The sequence below is a fragment of the Centruroides sculpturatus genome, unplaced genomic scaffold, assembly GCF_000671375.1.
Source record: "Centruroides sculpturatus isolate CEXI.00-Female unplaced genomic scaffold, Cexi_2.0 scaffold1218, whole genome shotgun sequence".
In the NCBI taxonomy this organism is placed as follows: domain Eukaryota; kingdom Metazoa; phylum Arthropoda; class Arachnida; order Scorpiones; family Buthidae; genus Centruroides; species Centruroides sculpturatus.
This window is the reverse complement of record NW_019385458.1, coordinates 1-27,740: the sequence shown is the minus strand read 5'-3', so window position 1 is coordinate 27,740 and position 27,740 is coordinate 1. Positions and strand designations below refer to the sequence as shown.

The 27,740-nt window shown below is 32.2% G+C and overlaps 1 protein-coding gene across 1 annotated transcript; it reads right to left on the bottom strand.

Annotated features, from left to right (window-relative positions):
• Positions 1–361: 361 nt before the first annotated feature.
• Positions 362–19,582, bottom strand: LOC111639191 (putative fatty acyl-CoA reductase CG5065). Its single transcript, XM_023384991.1, has 13 exons — positions 19,433–19,582; positions 8,595–8,728; positions 8,401–8,514; positions 7,491–7,666; positions 7,352–7,424; positions 6,067–6,173; positions 5,795–5,972; positions 5,679–5,723; positions 4,567–4,694; positions 3,045–3,284; positions 2,848–2,977; positions 856–983; positions 362–785 (listed from the first exon to the last, which is right to left on the bottom strand). The coding sequence occupies exons 2-13, from the start codon at positions 8,661–8,663 to the stop codon at positions 707–709; spliced, it is 1,467 nt and encodes a 488-aa protein (XP_023240759.1). The 5' UTR covers positions 8,664–8,728; positions 19,433–19,582; the 3' UTR covers positions 362–706.
• Between the last annotated feature and the right edge of the window lie 8,158 nt (positions 19,583–27,740).

Sequence of the window (27,740 nt, the reverse complement as noted above, 5' to 3'; positions counted from 1 at the left end):
TGCAGTCGAAGAATGGATAAACAACAACGCCAAAGAAGCCGATAGGCAGGGTTCAAGAAAACATCTTAAACAGAATTCTTTCTCTTGTACCTTATTCTTTGTGTATAAAGTAAATTAAATACACGATTTTCATGAATTTCCATAGCAATCGAAGAGAGGTAAGACCGTAAGTTTAAGTTGTCGTTATATCACTAGTCTATTGTATATTCGCAAGAAATTTTACGTATAAACCGTGTTGAATATTTTAATAATTCACGAGCGTAATTCCACATTCTTTCCTTCATAGTAATATACAGATTTCCTTTCTTTAAATGGAAAAGAAAATACTGTGTTATTTTTAAAGAAAATGAATTAATAAAATTAAAATAATAATTTAGAAAGAATACGATTCCTTGTTCATAACAGAGTCGACTTCACTTCCGTAGTTTAATCTGCTTTCCTCTTCTATATTATAAATTTAATATGAATAATTACAGCAGCTTCTCGTATAAGCAATGTTTAAGACTTCACAACTATTTAAAGGTTTTAATAATTACTAAAATTTTAAAATTCTTGTACATAAGTAGCATCATTTTCCTGCTTTGTTGCGAAACATTAATTAGTATTACAATTAAAATAGGATATAATAAATTATAATCAAGATAAAGTTAACAGAAAATTAATGTACGAATTTTGAAAATGATGAACTTAAATTCATTCGGAAAAATTAGAATGATAAGAAAGTAAGACTGTAAAGAAATCCAAAAAACAATCCAGTGTTTGCAAATAAAATTAAATAATATTTCCTGTAAAAATAATAATAATTTGCTATAAGTTGTATTATTCGGAGATAGAAGAATGTGAAAAACTACTTACACTAATAACGTCTTTCTACCTCGAGGGATGGTCGAGTCGTCTTCGTTCAAAACAAATCTCCTGATGCCCAGAACGTAATCTTCCATGTATTGGTACCAATTGAGTTTCGAGATGTCGAAATCGAAATTCTGAAATGTAATTTCTATAATCTTGCATATTTAATATTTCGTTTGAATTATTTGTTTTTGAATTATTGCCATTGTCCACATTTTAATCACTCCTCAATCTCAAACTGTCCAAACACACTAATATACCTCAATGTGTCTGAATCTATTGTAAGTAATAATGATAATCAAATGTATTATTAATTCACAGAAATCATTATAACCGATTATATTTTGTTGCTTGCGTGTTACTTTGATCTCATGCGTCTGTTAATTGGTAATCCGATATTAATCGGATTACCAATTAAGATAGAAGAATGTGAAAAACTATTTACACTAATAACGTCTTTCTACCTCGAGGGATGGTCGAGTCGTCTTCGTTCAAAACATTGGTATAATTGTTAGTTGGTAATCCGATATTAATCGGATTACCAACTAACAATTATAAATGAAACAAAATCATTATTTTTTAGATGCGTTTTTAGAATGGTTCGAAATTTGAATACATTGATGCAAAATTTCATTACATTAAAAACACCGCGTAAACGCAGCTCGTGACCAAACTTATTCCAGAAAGACTGCAGAACACAATACATTCAAAACAACAATAACAACAAATTTTTCTTTTATGAGTGGTGTTTCGTATGTAAAAATTATTAAGATAATGTTGAGATATAAACACGAATTATCACAATTATTTTACAAGAACACAAATGTTTCTTAATAGACATCGTGATAAGAGAAAAAATTCCTATACTCTATGTGTTTTTATTCTAAATAATTTAACTTTTTACCATGTATACAAAGGCTCAAAACGGTTTTCGTTCATAAGGAAAATCGCTTCACCCTGTGGTATTATTGTACTGTACACAAAAACATATTTCTGTAAAGTACACGCCGTACAACTAAACACGTATTGTCTGCTGCAGTCTTTTAAAATAATGAATGTTGAATACAAAAATGGAATTCAGAAGCTTTCGTATTGCAAAACGTCCAAAATCAATTTCATCTTCTTTCTTTTAACAAGAAATTAGTAATTGGTCATAAAGTAGTTTGACTTCGTGGTTTGATGGGTATTCGGCAACCCAATATTTGGACAATCTGCCAAAACCCTTTATGGAAACTGACCCATATTTAGGTGTGAGACGCGTAAAAAAGCCTGAAAACTACACGTGGCCAGCCTATTGGCCAGGCAGAAACCAGTGATCAGTGATGTTATGAAATTCGGCCACTGATAAGCTCCTTCACTTCCTTAAACTCGTTGAATTTTTTTGTCTGTAATTCCAAGCGCATTTTCAAAATCCTTTCGACTTATTTCGAATAGAAATTAAGCATTTCGCAAATTTATTTCATGTCAAGTATTTTGTGCATCCTGTTTCAATTTTGAAGGGTGACACGGAAATCATAGCATAAAATCAACAATTTAAGTCTGTATCCCTATACCTGAAGAAATATAAAAAGTTACTTCACGAGATAGCGTACCCGGAGGATACAACAAAAGTTTAAGAATTTTAGAACCAATCGAATTTCATAATATCATTTTCCTTTTCCCATTGTAAAGAGGCTGTCGAGACTCTATGTCACGCGTGGAACAAACGAAACACTGCTGTAGAGAAACCAATGTATTTGTGAAATCAAACTTACACAGCAAACTTTTTTGCTAATTCTATAAATATATTTTTTATTGTATATGTGTATGAAGCTAAGAAATAGTAAAAATATATCGTATATAATTATATGTATCTATATTGACTGTATTATTATATTTGAGTTCTCACTACAGGATAGTGGTACTTCGCGTGACTAAAAATTCTTCTTTATCTCTGACACTTAGACTTATCTGTACTAGTCATAAGATACTGTTTATTTTATTTGAAATTAATCCTACCTGTTTATCTTGCGTCGACATCGTTTCCAGTAGTTCCTGCACGTTCCTGGCACCAAACTTCCAATCCCATACACAGAAATATTCTAACATGTTTATAGTCCTATGAACTTTTTTGTAAACGTTCATCATCCTAAATTAGAAATAATGCGAATATAATTTACAGTGTATAACACGTAACCTGATTACAAACAACGTACTTTGGTTTTCTGCCAACGGCAATTTGAGATATATCGAATAACAAGGCAGGAAATTGATGCTGCACTACAATGCATACGCGATTCCAGTAGTAATTCTTCTTGGGTATTTTTGTTGGATATAAAAAGGTATTTTCTGAGGGGTAATTCCAATAATGCGTTTTTAAACATCCGAAAAACTGGCCCCAAGTAAAAGGATTTATGGATCCTGAAGTGCAATTGTAAACAGGAATTTCGTTTTCACTGAAAGAAAAGAAGAAACTGTGTTTCTAGAATATGTCTAAAAATTATTTATGATTTCTTCAATAAATTAATAATTAATAATGAAGCGAATATAGCAAAAACGGGAGAAGCGACAATTTTGCCGTATAGCATACTTACGCGTTGTTACGTAGCATTTAATTAAGGTAATTGTAATCTGTATAGTTACGCGTGCGAACACCACTACACGCAGATAAATCTTGACGCTTTTTCCATCTCAAAAACCTTACGTATTTAATTCTGCTATTACGGTTCAAAATTTTGAATTCATCAATTTTCTACAAACTTTCTGATTTTAAAAATCCGTTCAAAATTAGCGTATTGCATTTTCAAAATCCAGAACCTCACTTTTAGTGCAAAAAAACTGTTTGCTTCTATCCGTTCCAAAGAATATTTGAGAATGTTTTTTCCGAAGAAAAGGCAATACATTTTTAACGCCAAATTCTGGAAACCGCGTGCGTAAATTATCTTTTCGTGTTAAAATGAAATTCATGAAACGGCTGCATGTGTTAAGTACTTCATGACGCGTCGAGTGTATATTATATTGGAAGAAAACAAGAGTAAAAGACGAGAAAGAGAGAAAAAAGAGGAGAGTCGTGCAAAGGATACTATTAACGGCAAAAAACTTTGCGAAAGTTCATTAGTGAGTGCGCATGAACTTGCAGGCTTTTATGTTGAAGTCATCAAGTGGTCAAGGACGTCAGATAAGGACTGTGCTGACGATATGCCCTGACTTATCGTTCGCTTGTATTTTATGCTCAGTTTAACATAATAAACTGACTCCACCTGTACAACACTTGAGTTTAGTCGTTCACACGTAGTACGTAAATATCATAATATTTAATGTATTGATAGAAACGGAATATGTCAATTACATTTAATTTAATAAAATAATAACCGGTTACTAGACAACTTTGTTCGTACAAATGATGCACCTTTATACGCTCAACTTACATAAACAAGAGTAATTCTATTGCTGTACAAAAACCACGCGAAAGATTTGTGACTTCTATTTTTCAATATACGATTTAATTGAATTCGGAATCTTTTCAAATTCGCATGTTTACGAAAGAGTTTGAGGTTGTCGGATATCTTTTACTAATTTCTATTAATTCGCATGCGAATTTGTATACATAATAAACGTTGATTGAGCTATTTTAAAATAAAGAAGTGTCGTGTGTTTTTTTCAATGTGTAGTATTTAAAGTTAAAACGTTTTGTAAAGATGACATATTTGTTAATATATTGAAACTTTTATAACTTACCTTCGATGAGAAGTAATTGCCTTTCTCCAAGTAGCAGCTAACATCAAATTAATCACTGCGTCTGATGGAATGAAATCACAAACTTTGTCTTCGTCAACCAACATGTTCCTGAATATTCCTTTCAATCCCTAAAAATAGTAATGAACACTAAAAAGTCTTTTCTTGCCCTCGTGTCCGATAACTGCAACCCATAAAAACCTGCAAATTTATTCCAAAACTCCATGAAAGTCCTTGATTTCTCAGAACAAATACTGTAAGCGTATTATTTAATAGAACAAAAACTACTTTATGTAATATTTACTCCTGTTAAAAACACTCACGTTAAAATTGAAATGATAAAAATATTTAAATTTTATAAAAATTTATAAAAAAAATCAATAAATAAAACTTCAATTAAAAACACCAAAACAAGTATATTAGGTGTAGCGATACCAGGGTATATCCAGATGTCATTGTATACCCTGGTAAACGTCGAATACTCGATCAAAAAACAGTATCCGACGTTTAGCACTACAAAGTACTGTGAGAGTCGGACTTGACAAAAATTTGGAGCGAAAATTCATTTTTCGTCTTTTGAAAAATACATCCAATTTTATTACCGAATGATCGCATCTCTCTCCCCGGAGTCGTTTCCTTTCCCAGGACTCATTGAATGTGTCACTGGGAACTAATAGCAAAAATTCCCGATTGATGAAAAAGGATAACGTAATTTGGAGGAATAAAAGGAGTGACTCAAGAACAAGGGGTCGTCCAGAGTTCGCGAGCGTATCAATCGAGTGCCCTGAAAACCCCAAGAGGTATCGTATCCAAGATTTCATACTGTGTTGTTTGACACCTTCGAACTCCCCGGATTATTATATCCTTCAATTTCCCTTGGTTTCACCGCCGTCCCAAGAAAAGAAAAATTAACGCCTCTCCAACCGCTCCAACCGACCGAGCCGACGAACGTCCGAAAAGTCAGCGATTCGGAATCCGCACAATTAAGTGCATCAAAGGTATATGAAGACTCAGAGGTGTTAGTCCTGGCGAGGCACTAAAGAAATGTCGACCTCTGGTCACAGTACGCTGTCTTAATTCTATCTTCAATTTTAAAAGAATTTAAATTCACTTACAGACGCAATTAAAGAATCTGCACCACTATTGTTGTCGGTCCATCCCTAAATAAAGAAATTTGTACTGATTACGCACAAACGTACAATTTACTTCGACGTATAATGAAAATACTTACGCGAAATGGTTCCTTCAAAGCGCAACCCACGACAGAAGGTCTCACAATAACTATAGGCAAATCTCTACAAAAGTCATTTAAATAATTTTCTGTTATGGCCTTTGTTAAAGTATACGTGTTGGGTCGACCTTCTGAAATATTTTTGTCCGTTATATCTATCGAAGCATTATTTTGTGGACTGCAAATAGAAAGAAATTAATAAGATGAACGTGTTTAAACATTGGGAAATAAAATTGCAAATATAATGCATCTAAACTGTCATAATAGAATACTTTGCGATGCTTTGAAATTCTTCATAAGTTCTTGACATTGTATAAATTTTTTCATCCACTTCCTTTCTATTGCAGAAAGAATAAGCTGTAGATGTGTGCAAGAAGGCCTGAAATTATGTTATATATATATATATATATAACCTGTATTATATTGAATAATTATAAAGGAATATAACTACTATGATATAACTGTATAAACTCTTATGGGTTATTTCATAAATATTCATATATATATATTATGGTATATTTTCTATTTAAATTAAAAAAACAAACGATAAAAACAATAATATAGAGGTTTGTAGAAAATCTAATTTTTATTTCAATAAGTAAACTGATTGTATGGACTATTTACTACGAAAATCGTAACAAATATCTTTAAAGTTAATTTGCATAATTGACAATTCGTTGATTAATGTCACGTCCATTTAAATTAAGTAGTATTGGGAGAGAAAATGATATTGAAAGAAATGTTCTTTCTGTGTTCAAACTCATTTTTAATTAATAGAGTTTGCGATCGACTTCATTGAACACAGGTTTAAAATACAGTTTAGAACCTGTTTAGAACTGTATTTGAAATTGAACAAGAACTGCCGAATATCTTCGCAATATGATAACGAGCTTCTTCATTTAAATATTTCAAGAACGTTTGAATCTCCAGAATAAAGAAGATTTAATCACCGGCAAAAACGATTAAAAAATGATGACAGAAGAATATAACCCTATACGGTTAACAAAAATATTTTGTTTATTAAAATTTCTTAAAACTATTGATACGCATATGTTTTAAGTATGACTGAAGAAGGATTTCAATAAAGGATATGACATTCGAAATGTATTTCATCAAGTGAGGATTGAAAGACAGGATTCATGGTCCTCGTACTAGTAATTTAATCTGTTTATCTCATTTTAATTAAAAAATTTTTTTAGATTTGCTCTAATTTTAACACATTTTAATAAACAAGATACTTTTCAGTAAAGATTAACGTTATGAAAATTTAAGAAAAATTCTTTCAAGCTCCATCATTGAAGAGTCACTGAAGTTATTGTGTGATCATTAAAGTTTTCTTTTACAATACAAACATTATGATCATTAATGCAGTATAAATATTTCCCGTAATTTACGTTTCACAGAAATGAGGGATGTAGTTGGAATGTTTCGATTTTAGTAAGAAAATATAAATATAAATAAATACGGCTTTATGAAAACACGAAACACTTCTATGCTCATTTCAATTTCGTATACAATAAAATCTAAGCCGCAATAAAAATACTACAAAATATTTACCGATAAATTTTTCATTTGGCGACAAACTTCGATCACATTTTTCGTCGCTTCCACGTTATTGACGAATGCATCTCTACAAAATAAATGAAAATAAATACGCAAATCACAAAGTAATGCGCTTAATTAAGGAGAATCTTACCGAAAAGGCTCATTGAACTTAACTGAAGCGGCCAAGTGAAACACCAACGAAACATTCTTCGCTATCAAATTCATGTCCGAAAAAGAAATTCCTAAATTCTCTCGAGTGAGGTTCCCTTCGATGCATTTCACTTTGTTGTAAATATCCGGATTTTTCAGTAAAACATTTTCGAAAATCTTTTATAAATATAAAGAACGTATAGAGTAAAACCGGATGAAATGTCTACAGTTTTTCCAACGCATATATATCGTCTAACTATGGTTTCCAGAGGAAATAAGTATAAAATGCATATACAGCCAAGAATTATCTTTTAATAAAAGTGAACAAAGTTAAATAAAAGCTCGACCTAACAGTGTGATAGCAACAAAATGATATGTCTGTTTTGCAACTACCCCGTACCTCCGGGAGAGTTGCCTAATGTTTAAGGATCGGATGACTGTTTTATTTAGCATTCAATTTAATCGACGTTTTGCACTTTTTGTACTTTCCACACTCGTTATACCCCGAAACACACAGTGTGCCTATTTCCTGTCTACGTTTTTACTTAGGCCTATATATAACAATTGGGAAAATATGGCAATTAGTCAAAAAATGGCATCCTCCAGAATTTTACATTTTTGGACTCGGGAGGTTTCGAAACGTCGAAAAATGGGAAAAAATGGAGCGGGGTATTTTCTATATGTATTTCCTTGCATAAAATGTTTATAAGTATGAAATTTCTCATGCCCTTGTGATTATTTTAGAAAATCCCGCATTTTTTCAGTGTCGTATTGAATCGGTATTCACAACACATGTGAATTTTGGATCACACTACAATTCTTGCAGAGAAATATAAGTAAAATATCAAGCATGTCAACCTATTACTGTACATTATAATTTATCTTTTACAAAATAGATTATAATAACTTACTTTACAACGAAACAATTCCGTCTTCCTTTCTTCCGCTGGCATTCCTTCTTTGCATCTGATTAAAACGTAAATCTTTCTGGTATTGCAAGACCTTAGCAGTTTCTCTAAAAGCACCTTCAAATAATATAAAATTATAGTATAAATACACTAAATACATCATCTGTGTATAAAACATACGAGGTAGAAATGCTTGCCTTTCCCAAAGATCCCGTTACTCCTGTTATAAATATCTCACGAAATTCGTAAAATTTCGAAATGGACATTCTTCTTTTGTGAATCTATTGGATATTCACTTGAATGACTCGATGTAGACGATATAAAATTTTGTCTATCAGTAAAATTTTCTATGATTTGTAATTAAATTGTATTAAATATTTTATTTAGAAAAGTTAAAGTAAAAACGTGGTTGCAAGTACAGTCGACCCCCTATAACACTGTTGATTATTCCGTTTTATACAATTCCATGTTGTACGAGTCACTTAGATTTTACAAATATGTATGCCGGGCTGTGAACAGCTCATGTATTTGTAAAATCGAAATGACTTGTACAACATGGAATTCATATAAAACGGAATAATCAACAGTGTTATAGGGGAGTCGACTGTTTTATTTTAAAGTACAACGTTCTACACCTTTCCATTCATCGTACATTATTAACACCACAGAATAAAATATAAACAAAAACTTGACTCGGAACACCATGCAACTTTGTTTTAACGAGATGTTTCTAGTAAATTAATTTATGTAATAATAAAATATTTTAATTAATATTAGTACATATAAATTATCTTTCGCTCTCCATCAAATCNAATTATTAAAAAGGTAGCTTTTAGCCCTTGGTATAATTAAATTAAATTAAACTGTATACTAATGTGAGGTAGATAAAAAGTAAGGGCTTATCACACCAGTGATAAAAGCACAAACACTCGGGAGTCAATACGAAACATTTAATTAGATATAAAGGGATATATAGTAAAAATAGCTACACGAGTATGATTATACTATATAGATATAAACCAAAATGCATTTTGGACTATTGGAACAGTCCCTCTTCAGTTGGTATTAATATAAAATTATTATACATAAAACCGCCGTAACGACATGAGCAATAAACATTAAATAGGTGCGAAGGAGACAGGAGTAAAACGTCTTCATAATATTACAACGTGTCTTGACGTAAAAGGTTCTAATGCAAAGAGACATAAATTAGCGGATTTAAAGGTTAGCAGTTACGGAATAATGTTAGACATTAAAAATATATACCTACCACAACTGCAAAAGAAATATCGTTGAGAGTAACATTATTACAGAGTGCAGAGCAGGCACAAAGGACATGTGGTACAGGCAACGCCCGGTGAACAAGTGATGACTGATATACGATACAATTACAAATTTTACAACAGTTTTGACAAGATAGAATCATAAAGTCACAAACATATTTCGTGTGTATAGATATAACTGTAATAAACTTCATCAATTTTAACACCTATGTTTAAGTTGTTAAGCTATGTGTTTTTGAGTTTTATTACAAAAACTGGTACCAAAATAACGTTTGAAAAATTAAAACTGTATTAAATAAAACTAACATATTTTTAACATACGTAAGTTTAAAAAACTCTTTAGTACAAGTGTTGTTTTTAGAGTTAACAGTATGTTACGATTACACACAGTTTGTTTTAACCATACGTCTAGTAAAACTTCAGAGTAATTATTTAACAAGAAAATCTTATTTGTTTGTTAAGTTACGGCAACGAAACACTTGGACGATCTTCCTAAGGGAATACCTTCCGGGAGGTCTTTTTAGACCAGGCCCCTATTTAGGCGTTACAGGCGTGGAGGAAACCCGGAAAACTCCGCGTGGCTAGCCCGTCCGAGCGAGGAGCGAACCCACGACCGAACTCCCAATATTCGGGGTACGAAGACCGCTTGGCCACTGGTGGGCCTAACAAGAAAATCTTAATAACATCCATGATTCCAATTTCCTTTTTATACTCGGAAATTCTATTATAAATTTTCTTGGAGAAAGTAACAAAATTTTTCTTTTTATAAACAAGTGAGTATGCGAATGTTAATTTAATTTAAAGTAATATTTGTTCGAAATGTAATTAATAAAATTTTGTAAATCAGATTTTTTTCTCGCTGTTAAACATTTCGAAATTATATGTTTTGTTTGTACGTACATTATGATTTCAGGTATTTTTAGACAATTATTTTTCAATTTATAATATAAACATTCAATTTATAATATAACAAATAAAAATTTAAAAACTTTTTATTAAAATTTATTTTTCTATGTTTCATTTTTACTGTTTCATGGAGGAGGGAGTGCGCTAAAAGATGGTCATAGTCCAGAAAGTCCGGCAAACACCGAACTAATAATGTCAACAGTAACAAATAAATATAAAAATTGTTAACAAATGCAATCATTCAAGTTGAAATAAAATAGTTTGATGAATCTATTCATAAAATTGCATGTACTGTACCTAAACATTAGCATTTGCAGTCGAAGAATGGATAAACAACAACGCCAAAGAAGCCGATAGGCAGGGTTCAAGAAAACATCTTAAACAGAATTCTTTCTCTTGTACCTTATTCTTTGTGTATAAAGTAAATTAAATACACGATTTTCATGAATTTCCATAGCAATCGAAGAGAGGTAAGACCGTAAGTTTAAGTTGTCGTTATATCACTAGTCTATTGTATATTCGCAAGAAATTTTACGTATAAACCGTGTTGAATATTTTAATAATTCACGAGCGTAATTCCACATTCTTTCCTTCATAGTAATATACAGATTTCCTTTCTTTAAATGGAAAAGAAAATACTGTGTTATTTTTAATGAAAATGAATTAATAAAATTAAAATAATAATTTAGAAAGAATACGATTCCTTGTTCATAACAGAGTCGACTTCACTTCCGTAGTTTAATCTGCTTTCCTCTTCTATATTATAAATTTAATATGAATAATTACAGCAGCTTCTCGTATAAGCAATGTTTAAGACTTCACAACTATTTAAAGGTTTTAATAATTACTAAAATTTTAAAATTCTTGTACATAAGTAGCATCATTTTCCTGCTTTGTTGCGAAACATTAATTAGTATTACAATTAAAATAGGATATAATAAATTATAATCAAGATAAAGTTAACAGAAAATTAATGTACGAATTTTGAAAATGATGAACTTAAATTCATTCGGAAAAATTAGAATGATAAGAAAGTAAGACTGTAAAGAAATCCAAAAAACAATCCAGTGTTTGCAAATAAAATTAAATAATATTTCCTGTAAAAATAATAATAATTTGCTATAAGTTGTATTATTCGGAGATAGAAGAATGTGAAAAACTACTTACACTAATAACGTCTTTCTACCTCGAGGGATGGTCGAGTCGTCTTCGTTCAAAACAAATCTCCTGATGCCCAGAACGTAATCTTCCATGTATTGGTACCAATTGAGTTTCGAGATGTCGAAATCGAAATTCTGAAATGTAATTTCTATAATCTTGCATATTTAATATTTCGTTTGAATTATTTGTTTTTGAATTATTGCCATTGTCCACATTTTAATCACTCCTCAATCTCAAACTGTCCAAACACACTAATATACCTCAATGTGTCTGAATCTATTGTAAGTAATAATGATAATCAAATGTATTATTAATTCACAGAAATCATTATAACCGATTATATTTTGTTGCTTGCGTGTTACTTTGATCTCATGCGTCTGTTAATTGGTAATCCGATATTAATCGGATTACCAATTAAGATAGAAGAATGTGAAAAACTATTTACACTAATAACGTCTTTCTACCTCGAGGGATGGTCGAGTCGTCTTCGTTCAAAACATTGGTATAATTGTTAGTTGGTAATCCGATATTAATCGGATTACCAACTAACAATTATAAATGAAACAAAATCATTATTTTTTAGATGCGTTTTTAGAATGGTTCGAAATTTGAATACATTGATGCAAAATTTCATTACATTAAAAACACCGCGTAAACGCAGCTCGTGACCAAACTTATTCCAGAAAGACTGCAGAACACAATACATTCAAAACAACAATAACAACAAATTTTTCTTTTATGAGTGGTGTTTCGTATGTAAAAATTATTAAGATAATGTTGAGATATAAACACGAATTATCACAATTATTTTACAAGAACACAAATGTTTCTTAATAGACATCGTGATAAGAGAAAAAATTCCTATACTCTATGTGTTTTTATTCTAAATAATTTAACTTTTTACCATGTATACAAAGGCTCAAAACGGTTTTCGTTCATAAGGAAAATCGCTTCACCCTGTGGTATTATTGTACTGTACACAAAAACATATTTCTGTAAAGTACACGCCGTACAACTAAACACGTATTGTCTGCTGCAGTCTTTTAAAATAATGAATGTTGAATACAAAAATGGAATTCAGAAGCTTTCGTATTGCAAAACGTCCAAAATCAATTTCATCTTCTTTCTTTTAACAAGAAATTAGTAATTGGTCATAAAGTAGTTTGACTTCGTGGTTTGATGGGTATTCGGCAACCCAATATTTGGACAATCTGCCAAAACCCTTTATGGAAACTGACCCATATTTAGGTGTGAGACGCGTAAAAAAGCCTGAAAACTACACGTGGCCAGCCTATTGGCCAGGCAGAAACCAGTGATCAGTGATGTTATGAAATTCGGCCACTGATAAGCTCCTTCACTTCCTTAAACTCGTTGAATTTTTTTGTCTGTAATTCCAAGCGCATTTTCAAAATCCTTTCGACTTATTTCGNAGTAGCAAAACACAGTAGTACAATGTATTTTGTTTGCACCATAAATAATATTATTTTACTTTCATACAATTCGAAAGCATAAACATAAATAATTTTACGTAATAAATCATTTAACAAATGCATTTCTAGATTAATAGTAAATCGCTTGAATGTAAATTATGCATCGGTAAAGTAATAACATATGGATCATTTAACATATTTCGAATAATAGAAGCAATTGCATCTTGTACAAGATAAACATTAAGATAATGCATATAAATGGAACGAGTAAACATTATAAAATGATCCGGATTTTATGACAAAAGTAAATGCAGTAATCAGTTATCATTTTCGTTAGACATAAACGGTAAATCCCAGCAAATCTCCATCCTGGCAAATTTTTACCAATTCTCTGGCATGGAAGACCAGAAAATGTTCTGTGTCAGATGCACAATCGATCCTCTTTGCGAAATTATTCGATTTTATGGATGCGAAAGTTTGGCAACTTGTTCTCATTTGCCATCAAGATCCAACAGAATGGGGAAATTTTGTTCTCAGATTTTGGAGTTTCTAATGTGGATCAACGTCACTATATATATTCTGATGATAGTGTTTTATGACAGTACAATACGAATACCTTGCGAATCGTGGTTGAACGAATTTTCAGAAATTAAATTCATTTTTCTGATATTAATAGTTATTCTCGCCTTCATGTTCTCTGCCGTATTTTCTATCATCCGCCGCAAGTTGCTTATTTTCACAGTATGCACAAGTTCTGAGGAAGAGAAGTACAAAATTGAAAATATTGTCAATGTCGTTTTGAAATTACAATTGACAATTGTTATCTTCGTTATGATTAGTCAATCGTCTCACATAATTACAAAAAGATATTTCTATATTTATAAATCGGAGGGAGGAACGATGGCGCTGATCTGCACCACGGTAATGACAACGATTGATTGTTACATGTTTGGTTATATAACGGTTAGTATTATGTTATTCTTCATAATCTTGACCGTTATTAAAAGTCGTTTTACAGCATTGTCTGAAGGATTACAAAATGTTAAAAGTGATCGAGCGTACGCAGAATTAGAAATAATAATAGTAAAGCATACAGAATTAATGGAACAGGTTCATCGCATGAATGACTATTATAAAAATTCCATATTTTTGGTATACAGTTTACTGATTTGGTTGTTTGCCATTATGGTTTACGTTATCGAAGGCACAAAAAAACATGACATTATATACACTTCAACAATAACTGCTTGTCTCGGCATCTACGTAAGCGGATGGCTTTATTTTATCTTCATTATTTCTACCGTTTCATCTGCTGTAAGTATCCTAGCGTTGCATAAATGTAGAATGCATTAATTGCATCTAACTATTTTGTTTAATAATGCTATTTATGTAATAACAGTATCTATGTTGTTTTCAATTCTTATCATAATACAATGAGCGCAAAACGTTATTAGTACAAAAATGGCTGGCAATGAAAGCATTATAAATTCACTAATATCATTTTTATGTTTAGGCCTACGGATCGTTTCAAGAAATCAGGAAATTCAGTTATCTGCAAATCTGCATCACTAAGAAGTTAAAAGTAATCATTTCGCACATTCGTAATTACTTAAATGATTCTCTCTATTAATTAAACATGACATTTTCATATAGATACTGAATTTCATGAAGAAATTCGGAAAGATTCCTCTCGGCATGACCTGTGGCGATTTCTTTGTCATTACCAAAATAACTCCTTTAAAGGTAGGAATTTCTGAAATTACGGGTAAATTTAAATTCTAAATTTTAAAATCTTTTAATATTTCAGGTGAGCGAAGCGCAACATTCTGCATTTTCTATTGTCTACGATCTACGAAATTCTTCGCGTCGTTGTGGCACATCGACACTAACGTTCTAAAAAAACACATCCTATGATCATTTCACTTTTCCTACGAAAACATATAATTATTTAGAATTAAGCTTATTTAGTATTAGCTGATAGTTATTGTTTAGGTAAATAAAATTATTGCATTAGTAATGTAGTTACTGTCTGCGTCAATTACATTAACTACACTAGAATAAGTCTCGTTTTTTTCGATATCGGATAATTCGAATTTTAGTTTATTTAGTCTCTTGAGTTTCCATGGAAGTATACAAAAGACGAACACAGTCTCATCAATTTAGTTGGCATAATTATGCAATGATGAAACAATTATCTTATCTCTAAAATAATTCGTAATTTGTAACTCGAAACTCGAATTAATGTTAAACGACTATACTTTTTCCTACAATGAAAATAGAGCCCGCGTGTTGCATCTCGAATGTGTATTGATCCTTCTCCCGTAGCTAAGAAATGAGTTTTTGGCAGCAGTATACAAAAAAATATTACGGACTAAAACGAAATTATTTTTTCTCCTCGTGTACTTATATTCATAATACACAGAATATCAAACCCTAACTATACTATTCAGTGTGTAATAAATACAGGTAACCCCCGTATAACACGGCATTTCTATAGCACGGATTCACTCTAACACGGTTCGAGAATTGGTACCATCCCCCGTATAACACGGTACTTTTATAGCACGGATTCACTCTAACACGGTTCGAGAATTGGTACCATCCCCCGTATAACACGGTACTTTTATAGCACGGATTCACTTTGACACGGTTCGAGAAATGGGTAAAACCCTCGTACAACAGGAAATGTAATAAATTTTTACATACTTAAGTAATAATAGTTCACGAAAATTATTATTTTCGTGAACTGTTTGTACTTCAGTGTGTAAATTTTCTTTTCTCGTCTCCATACACATGGTCCTTCGCGAAAATTGTTTCAATTTTGCCATATCTCGAGGCTTCTGCTTCTGATGTTGCCAGATGTTTTTCCCTTATTCCATAAGTGGTGCTTAGCACCATATAAGGAAATTTATAAAGATCTTTTAACTAGAAGCAAGCAATCTAAAATTACATACACACTTTTTGCAAAAGGTAAAGCATGAATCTGAAAATAATGCAGAAAAATGCTCAGAGGATAACGATAACTTGCCAAAAATAAAACGCTCTCGGTTAATAGTGCTTTTAGTGATGACAAAGAAAACATTGTTTAATTTATATTAATATGTATCACTTAAGAAAATTTTAATAAAGATGTCTAACTTAATTATGAAAATATAGTAGCATGTTTTTTAATTTTTGGAACCTAACCCTCCTTTTCGTACTAGTTCTTTGATTCGCATAACACGGCAATTTTTTGGAACGTAACTACCGTGTTATACGGGGGTTACCTGTATTTCATATCGCAAATAAAAACCGTACAGCCATCAGAGTGATTATTAGAGATGCAGGTCAAATAAACTTATTTACAGAAAAGCTCGATATTTATCAAAATAGTTTAGATGCGTTTCGAAAGTATAGAAATAAATTAAATTTTTGACACATGGATCTCAAGCAATTACAATAAGTGGAAAAGGACTCGTTTCTGAATTTAAAAAATTGACGGCTAAATTATTAGAAGGGAATAAAGTAAAACTCTACATCATAAAATAGTAAATATTTCAGTTTACCAAAAAGCGAACGTTTTTGTAATTATTTAATACTTGCCTGTATTAATTAAATACAAAACATAGTGACTTAGGACTAATGAGAATCTGGGAGTATAATAAGCCTGTTCACTAGTTTTATGTTTTTTGTAACCATCCAAAATTGTTATCTTAAACAGATTATCAATTGTATTAAAACGCGTATTTACCTGGGTGATTTTCGAAGGAGTAAATTGAGATCACCATTCAACAAGGAAGAAGTGACATACAGTAGAGCGTCGTTTATCCGAAAGAGTTCCTGTCGGCAAATTTAAATTTTCGCTAGTGCTGTGGCGCTGCAATTTTTGGCTATATCTTGGCCTACTCCAATATTTTTTTGTTGATATGTGTGTTTTAGCTGGCAGCACTGGCACATTTGTGTGGTGTTTTTCTGAGGACTGTGTGTTGTGCTGAATCGAACGTTTTTGATACTAGATCAACTTCTAAAGTATAATTTTTTTTGTTTTTATATTTTTCAATATATTTAATTCGTTTGTAAAAAATAGAGAAATAATTTTTAATGATACAATAGCCACGATTATTATTTTAAAAAGTTTACATTAGACTTAACATCGACGAAAATTCAACGCGAAGCGACACGCAACGGAGAAAAATTTCAACATGGGATAGGTTAATATGTTTTTTTGTACATAATTGGTTAACCGAAAAATAAGTTATCCGAACAACCGCAGTTCCCAATTGATTCGGATAAACGACGCTCTACTGTATTAGAATTTTAATAATTCTANCCGACACCGTGTGTGTGTGTGTGTGTGTTCCTTACACTTGTCAGATACGAACAGAAAAAGCTTTGAATTTGACAGGCACGAGCAGGTGATCCTTTTCATAGCTTTCTTCTTGTGTTTTCTTGGATTTTGGTGGCCAATTTCCGATAGGTGCGCTCAATTCTTTTTTTTCCCTAAATTTCGTTAGGCGCACTCAATGGCATTAGGGAGCATGGACATTGTCACATTGGAACTACCGTAGTTCGAAAAAGAAGTCTTGACCCCATTTGTTATTACATTTTACGATTCCTCGTCACAATAAAGGAAAATGACAAAGTTTAATAAGAATCGATGGAAGAAATTTCGACAACGAACATAATATTGTAAGCCAAATAGAACAGGCTTTGCAAACTCTCGGCCTCGATAAAATAATTACTACAAACAAAATTAATACACGAAAAAATACACAGAAATAATTGAATATATACTGTACTAGGTTGGTGACGACATTGCTTGATGCTTTAATAACTTTCTTCCCTACAAGATCTTAAAACTTATAACATTAACAAAATCCTTCGTGCGATTTTTAGCGGTTAATTAACTGATTTTTAGTCACTCGCTTGTGTTGAGTTGTATCAAATTAAATTTATATTAATTTGTAAGTTATATTTTCCTGTGTTTTAATAAATACTGTGTTATAGTAAATTGGATATATAAAAAAACATTTTATATCTTAAAAAAATATTCTCAGTTAGCCACTGAAAAGACTAAATTGCTCTCTTAAGACACAGATGTCTTTTTCAAATTATTGCTTCCTACCGTTGCATTTTCCAATATAAAAGTATTTCATATAACAGTACAGTGTCAAGAAACATTACGTTTTCGGATTTGATGATTCGTTTCAGAAATAGCGGTAGCAAGCAATTTTCTGAATTTTCCTAATTTTTTTTTTTCTGTGTGTATAGGATCGACGAGAATCTTCCGAAACATTGAAATTTTGCAATAATTCAGTGCTGGGTTCACCGACGAGTCATCTCTGTATTTCTTTCTTTATTGACTCCGCCTTGTAGACAGCGTGTTTTAATCAACACCATCGTGGAACGAAGCCCAAAATGTGGCTGCTGAGTAGTCAAGGACGGGCACCGAAATATCTAAATCAGAGATAACACCTCCGAAAAATTGTTGGGCTTTGCACAATTCGTAGGATTCGTTTCCGGGGCTCCCAGAGCGTAGGTTGACTCCAAAGTCGCTTGTCTATCAAAGTCAACTGCGTATATAGTTTACGAAGGAATAAATGGCCCCCGAGACAAATTTTCTTCACTTTATTAGAGTCCACTCATCATTTCGTAATAACTTTCTTGCCTTCTCTCTCGTGTTTTTGCTCATAGACGACTTTCGTTGCTATGGATCTTGCGTGTTTCGATGGGTTAAAGATATTGGTGGAAAGCCAAAGTAGCCGTAAAAGCTTGGGTTATGTTTGCCACATTAAATGTTGTTTACAAAAAATTTTGTAAATCGTTTACGTAGTTGGTCCCAATACCAACTACAAAACAGTCCCGGAAATGTCTTGGTTATTCGGCTATACGTTAAAAAATTAATAAATCAAATAAAAGTCGCATTGATTGTTAGCAAACGGGTAAATAATTGGACAATAAATAAAAATCAAAAATTTTTACGCCATTATTTCAAATATTTTAAAATTATTTTTATTAATATAACGAAAATGCAATAAAATTCCTTTTAAAATAGAGGAAAAATCTGTTTTAAAACTAATCTGTCATTACCGAAAGATAACGGGTCTAAAAGAAGTTTCAAATTAAATGATGATAAAAATCATCCACACTTATGAAAGTATTCTTCTTCAATCGTTCAATTATTTTCATATTTACCCTAATGCATACATTTATAACATTTTGCTTAGTAATGACAGTAATGACAATGAAAGTAAGTAGGAACCAGGAAAGTCTTACCACAAAATTCTATGACGAAGTGGACTCAGTTTCTCGGGACAACGTAAAGTGAACAAAAGACAACTTCCTCGTTCTCTGAATACACTTTTCACCGCTTTTCTCGACTGCTTTTATTAAAAAGTAGTAAATTATTAATTATTTAGCAAAAGGTTAAATATGCAAATTTGCAATATCTTTTACAGAATTTTATTCAAAAATAAATGTACTTTCGCGTGTAGATATAATTTGTATTTATATAAAGTAGCATCAAATTTAAGAATGGTGTTACAATGATATAATACAATATTTAAAAAACAGTTCCGGTAACTTAATATAATATGTAAACAAGTACTAGCATAGATTTTATGTAGCTTATTCGTTTGTTTATCGTGTGATTAATCAAATGATTAAAAAAATTTTAGTTTGTTATGAATAAGTATAAAATTGCTTGAGAGAACGAACCATACAGGAACACACAATGAACATCTTAACAAATATGTGAAATCCGGAATTTTTACCGAATTTTCCGATTAATATCCCGCATTTTTCTAAACCCCCAATTAAATTTTTCTTTAAATTCTACTAAACTAAAACCTAACTTAAAAAAGGGAAAAATTCCAGTCTCCCCTTTCGTTCAAAATAAACATCCGTCCATTTCGAACATAATCCCACATTCCAACACCAAAGTTGATAGTTAGCATGGGCCCGGGGACAACTTTAACCCATCCAAGTACCTTTTACCTCATAACAATTGATCACATGACCCGTCACCCACGACGAAACTACAAAAGCCACTTGCTTCCCTCTCTCGGGGAGTCGTTCATCAGCCGCCAACTACAGTTTCCTCGAATATTGTGTCCTGTTGATATACTGTGTCTTATCGATATATTGTGTCCTACAAAATTATTATCCTTATCCTACCAGTTCGAAACCCGTTGGATATCATAACCTTTTTCCTCAAGAATATTTAAAGACATGAAGAGGTATGGAACAAATTTTTGTGAACTCTCTCTCAGCCCTTCGCGTTTTAGGGACTCAGAAATTTCCCTCGATAATAGTTATTGTACCGTCTATGTAGATAGCTAATAAATCGTTGTTTCCTTGTTAAATTGGTGTCCTCATTTTACTCGTATATCGCCTGTCACCTTACCGACGGCACTCCTCCCTCCTCCGCTCGATCCGAACAATTAAATCCCATTACCGCGGGATAGGGAAGAAGAAACATTTAAGCCATCTTGACAGTGAGCAGGTTTAACGACCGGTCGCCGGAAAGGGAGACTTCCAACCTCCCCGGCGGTTCACATATTGGTGTAGCAGGAGTGGGGTTCCGAACTAAAAGAAAAACCCTTCAAAAATAGCCTCACAAATACAACGAGAATAGAAGGCAATCAAGTACTATTAAGTTTAATACGTCTATATTATATCGTCATTTCATCTTAATCTTTTTCCAGTAATTAAAAAAATTAAAACAATACGTAATATTCGTATAAAACCAATTTACACTCACGGTATGTATATATTCGTGTATATACATTGTGTAGTCGCATTACTATGACACTTTATTGAAGAAATCAAACATCGACGTCACACACCGCAAGCATGAAAGGCTCGATGTCAGATATCCGTCAGTAAGTTATAATAGACAAAGCACGCCACCTGACACACCTACAAAACGATCATCAGCTATGGAAGAGTGGCAACATTTACGAAATAGTAGACTTTATGAAATGATCACGTGCTGCAGTAGTGAAAACGTACCAAGAGCAGACTAACGGGATTGTTTTGATAGACTCACGTGCCAATTGTGAAGCCTCACGTACAGTACATTAACCCCAGAGATGAACGTCGACTAAAACGGTTTATTAGGACCAATCGGCCTTGTACAACTGGCTTTCAAAATGAATCATAGGGAAACCGTGAAGGTTTTCATACAACCACGTTGTCCATCGGACTCGGAGCAAGTGGTCCGCGTTTCGTTCCATGCAGCCGGTGTTCATTGCAAAAAAACACTATTCGTTTGCACAGTAATGCCGATGGTTGGATTTTGAAAGATGGGCAACGGAGTCAAAGTTTCTGCTTCACCGAGTGGAAAGAAAGTGATGTCTTAGCGTGAAACTTTCGTGAACGGATATCCAGACAGAATTGTTAATAAGAGACAGGCTGGTGGAGGCAGCGTTACAGTCTGGAGAATGATATAATGGCATAGCACGAGTCCACCGATATCCGTGGAAGGAATCCTGCAGGCAAATGGCTGTCGGTCGATTGTTACCGATCAGCTACACCCGTACATTTACGTTTCGGGTCAATGACATCTTTCAGCAAGACAATAAGACTTGCCTCGTGGCCAGACTAGTTTGCGAATATTTGAAGGAGCACGGTGCAGATTTCAAGCTACTCTCCTTGCCACCGAATTTTCTGGCTGTCAGCTTAATCGAACATCTTTGGAACCATTTCAATTGCCACATCAGATGGATGGATCGTGTACTAAGGAATCTTAAGAAACTCCGGAATGCTCTACAGTCTACACGGGCAAAATACACGCTGCGAAAGTCGACACTTACGGCTGCTAGATACATTGCATAACCAAGTTCCATACTCTACCTCGTATCTAGAATCATATTCTGATTACTAGATAAACGATCATAATAATGTTACTGGGAAATGTACCATATATACGAAAAAATAAACATCGAAAACTGTCAGCAACCGGATTCAAAGTTTTATCTATGTTACATGACCTATTTCTGCTAATCATAAAAGTCTAACATCGTGCTCCAACAAACCGGAAGTGCCGCCGTTATTTGTCTTTCGCTTTGAAAGTTAAGGATTCAAAATATAGCACTTGCTGAAAATTCCTGCTTGCATCGTGTTACTCATGCCTCGTGCGTGACACGATGCGTAACACGATGGACACAGGAACGATAACAGAATGGATAGAAATGCATTGAATTACTACGAGTAAAACTTGTAAATATTACATCTCTATTTCTTTTAATACCAACGATGGCATTTCCTTTTGAACTACTGTTCATTTCACTAAAAATATTTGAAGCCATTGCATTAATCAAATAAATAAAATAAAGAATTTACATATCCAGATTCAAAACTACATTCAAATATTCTAAAAGTACAGTTTGGTTTTTTACATAAATTAGAACTTCCTTAATAAACTTGCTCTTCATTTAGCATTTACAGCAGTTAATCCATATAGCATTCAAAAGCAGAACGTGTCATTAGCATTAAAAATATTTGATGAAAAAACAATTACAGTATTGAAATCTCTAGAAATTTCTAATTCTGATTTTTAAAATTGTTATGCAACGTTCATTTTTAGAACGTGTAAAAGACGAGCTTAACTTTTTTAATATTAACAATTTCATTAAGGGCGTGCCCATTACATCAATCAACGATGAAAGGTTAGTTTTAAAATCATTCGTAAGTGGTTTGGAATCGTGGAAAAATTTAAATGTAAAGCATAGAAATGGCTTTCTTAGTGAACAAACATATTATGCACTTAACTTATCTTTATCTATTTTAGTATATAAATGAAAGTGTTTGCTGATCTCTGATCTGTTTACAGTGATAATAACAAACAATAGTACAGAGTGGTTATAATTAAAGTTTCGCTACTCAGACCTGTCTAGAGCACGTTCTCGTGGACGAAAGACGTTTTGAACGTATAATTGATGCAAATGGATTGCACATTGAACAAATGTTGTGAATAAAACCCTTTTGCGTGTTTCCATTTTGTGTTTCTTGTTCTTCGTGTGCCATTTTTTCACCTAGTGGTAAAAATTCAAACTAAATATTTTTTTTGCATTTTCCTCTTTCGCATGGTCCATATAACATATATACCAAGTTTCATCAAAATACGTCCACGAGAACGGGCTCTAGACATGTCTGAGTAGCGCAACTTTAATTATAACCACCCTGTATATTATGCAATTAATTTATAATATAGCATGAATGGAAGTTTGGCACACGAGCGGTGCGAGTGGGCCAATTTTCCATTAATGCCATAATCGCTATTTATAAACGAATTGTCATACTGCATTTTGTGGTTGACTACACCTATAACACTATACTTATGGAACTCAAAAGCATGTATGAACAGTGTTCGTGGCACGAGTGCCAAATACACTGTATTTATTCGTGATTTTCAGTCTCCTAAGTATAGAGTTTTAAGTGTAGTCAACAACAAATTTTATTTATGTACGTTGTGTGAAAATTTAATGTATCACAATGAATTTATCTAGTTGATTAAATATCACTTACATTAATTATTCAAGATATTTAATAGATATCGATAGTCCTTAGTCATCAATACCAGTAAAGGTTTACATCATAACCGATCACTAATTCTTGTGTGAAATCGAGAAGCGCCCTCTACTTGTTTCCGGCATCACCTGCAATTACGAAACCTCCTGACTTTGCGCGATTTTCCGCCACTTATAAAGGTAAATGTGGGCGGAAGGAAGTAAAAGAGACGAGAAATCCCGGAGGTAATGCACTCAACGACTGCTTTTATTCTAAAACGTTAAATTTATTCAACGGAAATATGTTACTTTTATAACTACAAAACGAAATTACAAGAAAGTATAAGTAAAACAAATCAATTTTTGACTCTATGGAAGCGTATAACGATAATAATAATGGCATCATCAGTCGTACGAAATATTGAAATACCACTATCGAAATACTGCTAATACTACTAAAGTTATTGACAGATCCCATTTCTATCTTAAGAATCTTATGGTTTAGCGTCTGATCCCGAGAGAGAGAGAGAGTTTACATTTGATCGCGAGCAGGTATTTACCTCTTCTACAGGCAAAGTCCTCGGGAGATTTTTTGACAGTCCTTATACTATAAACGGGAAAACGGTCGCAGTTCTAATGGTGACAGAAATTTGACCAGCGAGTGATGGTTGATCAGATGACTGACTTGGGATCATGAGAGGATGACCGAATCGGCCTGCTAACAGGAAAACTCAATGATTTTTGAGTCCTTTCTTTATACGTTTTGGTCTGTTTCTTCAATCGGAACATGTGAAAAAAGGCAATATCAAATAGAACAACAAATCGACCACCAATCCTAATTCTTTTTTTTTCTTCTCTGTGTGAGTTATCTTATCAGAAAGTGTTATTTTCGTCGAGATCTCTTATTTCCTTTCTAAAATTTACTTTTCTGTTAACAATTTATTTTAATAAATTACAAAATATTTATTCTTTGTATAAAAGCTGAAGCCTGGAATCTGGCACTTGGCAAGCATCAAGATTACTCCATTAATCGACTGAATTTAATCAATATTAGTATATCTAACCAAGTAAATATCACTTACTTATCATATACGTATGACGTACAGAGAAATATTACATCAAGCTAGCTAATGATGCCTATTATGTAAATACTAGTAAACGACAGTACAGGTAATGTCAAGTGATATATCTCTGAGATATACTGCGACTACTCTTTTCACGGGACCAAATATTGTCTCGGGTCTTACGAAAGATAGAGGCACAATTTGAATTACACAGTCATAAAGCATTTCACAATTATTTCGATAAATAATCGGATTAAAATACCCGAATAACGTAAAAAAACAACTTGAAGAAGAAAACAGGTGAGATCTGTCTGCATGATCTCGATCGATCGAATTAGTTAGTGTAACAGTAGCAAAACACAGTAGTACAATGTATTTTGTTTGCACCATAAATAATATTATTTTACTTTCATACAATTCGAAAGCATAAACATAAATAATTTTACGTAATAAATCATTTAACAAATGCATTTCTAGATTAATAGTAAATCGCTTGAATGTAAATTATGCATCGGTAAAGTAATAACATATGGATCATTTAACATATTTCGAATAATAGAAGCAATTGCATCTTGTACAAGATAAACATTAAGATAATGCATATAAATGGAACGAGTAAACATTATAAAATGATCCGGATTTTATGACAAAAGTAAATGCAGTAATCAGTTATCATTTTCGTTAGACATAAACGGTAAATCCCAGCAAATCTCCATCCTGGCAAATTTTTACCAATTCTCTGGCATGGAAGACCAGAAAATGTTCTGTGTCAGATGCACAATCGATCCTCTTTGCGAAATTATTCGATTTTATGGATGCGAAAGTTTGGCAACTTGTTCTCATTTGCCATCAAGATCCAACAGAATGGGGAAATTTTGTTCTCAGATTTTGGAGTTTCTAATGTGGATCAACGTCACTATATATATTCTGATGATAGTGTTTTATGACAGTACAATACGAATACCTTGCGAATCGTGGTTGAACGAATTTTCAGAAATTAAATTCATTTTTCTGATATTAATAGTTATTCTCGCCTTCATGTTCTCTGCCGTATTTTCTATCATCCGCCGCAAGTTGCTTATTTTCACAGTATGCACAAGTTCTGAGGAAGAGAAGTACAAAATTGAAAATATTGTCAATGTCGTTTTGAAATTACAATTGACAATTGTTATCTTCGTTATGATTAGTCAATCGTCTCACATAATTACAAAAAGATATTTCTATATTTATAAATCGGAGGGAGGAACGATGGCGCTGATCTGCACCACGGTAATGACAACGATTGATTGTTACATGTTTGGTTATATAACGGTTAGTATTATGTTATTCTTCATAATCTTGACCGTTATTAAAAGTCGTTTTACAGCATTGTCTGAAGGATTACAAAATGTTAAAAGTGATCGAGCGTACGCAGAATTAGAAATAATAATAGTAAAGCATACAGAATTAATGGAACAGGTTCATCGCATGAATGACTATTATAAAAATTCCATATTTTTGGTATACAGTTTACTGATTTGGTTGTTTGCCATTATGGTTTACGTTATCGAAGGCACAAAAAAACATGACATTATATACACTTCAACAATAACTGCTTGTCTCGGCATCTACGTAAGCGGATGGCTTTATTTTATCTTCATTATTTCTACCGTTTCATCTGCTGTAAGTATCCTAGCGTTGCATAAATGTAGAATGCATTAATTGCATCTAACTATTTTGTTTAATAATGCTATTTATGTAATAACAGTATCTATGTTGTTTTCAATTCTTATCATAATTGTTCGTAAGATAGAATATCGCAAAAAAAACAATGCTTTTTAAAATATTTGTGGTAATAACAATATTTTAATATTATCCAACCTAAAAAGTTCAATGTTTAAATAATTGTAGTTCCAGTTTTTAAAAAGATTTTTTTTTCTACCTGCCCACCTTAAAATAAAAATAATTCATTATACGTTGTGAAATAATTTAATAAGTTTTGTAAATTACTGTTTGATCCAGCCCAGTTCGTAAGATAGAATATCGCAAAAAAAACAATGCTTTTTAAAATATTTGTGGTAATAACAATATTTTAATATTATCCAACCTAAAAAGTTCAATGTNTAATAACAATATTTTAATATTATCCAACCTAAAAAGTTCAATGTTTAAATAATTGTAGTTCCAGTTTTTAAAAAGATTTTTTTTTCTACCTGCCCACCTTAAAATAAAAATAATTCATTATACGTTGTGAAATAATTTAATAAGTTTTGTAAATTACTGTTTGATCCAGCCCAGTTATATCCAATGGTTTTTCGTCTATAAAATTTAATCAATGAATTTATTTGCTAGTAAAATTGACTAGCCATTGATCTTTTGCCGATAATTGATACTTTTTAACAGAATCTATATAAATGTCTGTTACAGTTTCTATAGGACGGTGTAATGTTTTTATGACCTACTGTCGATAAATAATTTCATGATCTTTCACTTGATCACAATGCTTCAAAATCTATTAGAATCGCATTCTGCAATTTTATATAAATAAAAATTAGGATTAGTATTATTTTATATTTAATAAGAAAATAACAAAATGATTTCATACATAAATATTTCTTACTGACCATATAGAATGTTCATTGATGAATTTCGTTTTTGTATTTATATATATAACTTGTATTTAAAAGTTGCTCATTTAAAATATTTTTTTCCTCTGTTTTTGAGTCAAGAGATAGTATAAATACTACGTATAAGAGACTTGTTCGATATCTCGCAGAGAACTTCTTTTGCAAGAACCTCTTATACAAGAAAATCGTCTTCAGAAAGTAAATATTTTTATTTAAAAGTTTGTCTTTGACAAGAAGTTTGACTTAAAAATAACTAGATAAAAGTAAATCTTCGAAAAATCACAAGTTTAATATCAAAATATATAAGAATCGATTTAAGGAGGTAGTAAAATTTGATGAAATGAACAACCATTTAGACAACTATGTGGATGTTTAAAATGTCTTTTAGAGGTTTAGTAAAATT

What these genes read in the sequence shown, in the direction of transcription:
- LOC111639191 (XM_023384991.1), bottom strand. Translation starts at nt 8,663, where the DNA reads ATGTCCATTTCGAAATTTTACGAATTTCGTGAGATATTTATAACAGGA. An exon ending in CTTTGAAGGAACCATTTCGC is followed by an intron (nt 5,724 to 5,794) that starts GTAAGTATTTTC and finishes TTCTTTATTTAG; the next exon opens with GGATGGACCGACAACAATAG. An exon ending in GCAATTACTTCTCATCGAAG is followed by an intron (nt 3,285 to 4,566) that starts GTAAGTTATAAA and finishes CTTTTCTTTCAG; the next exon opens with TGAAAACGAAATTCCTGTTT.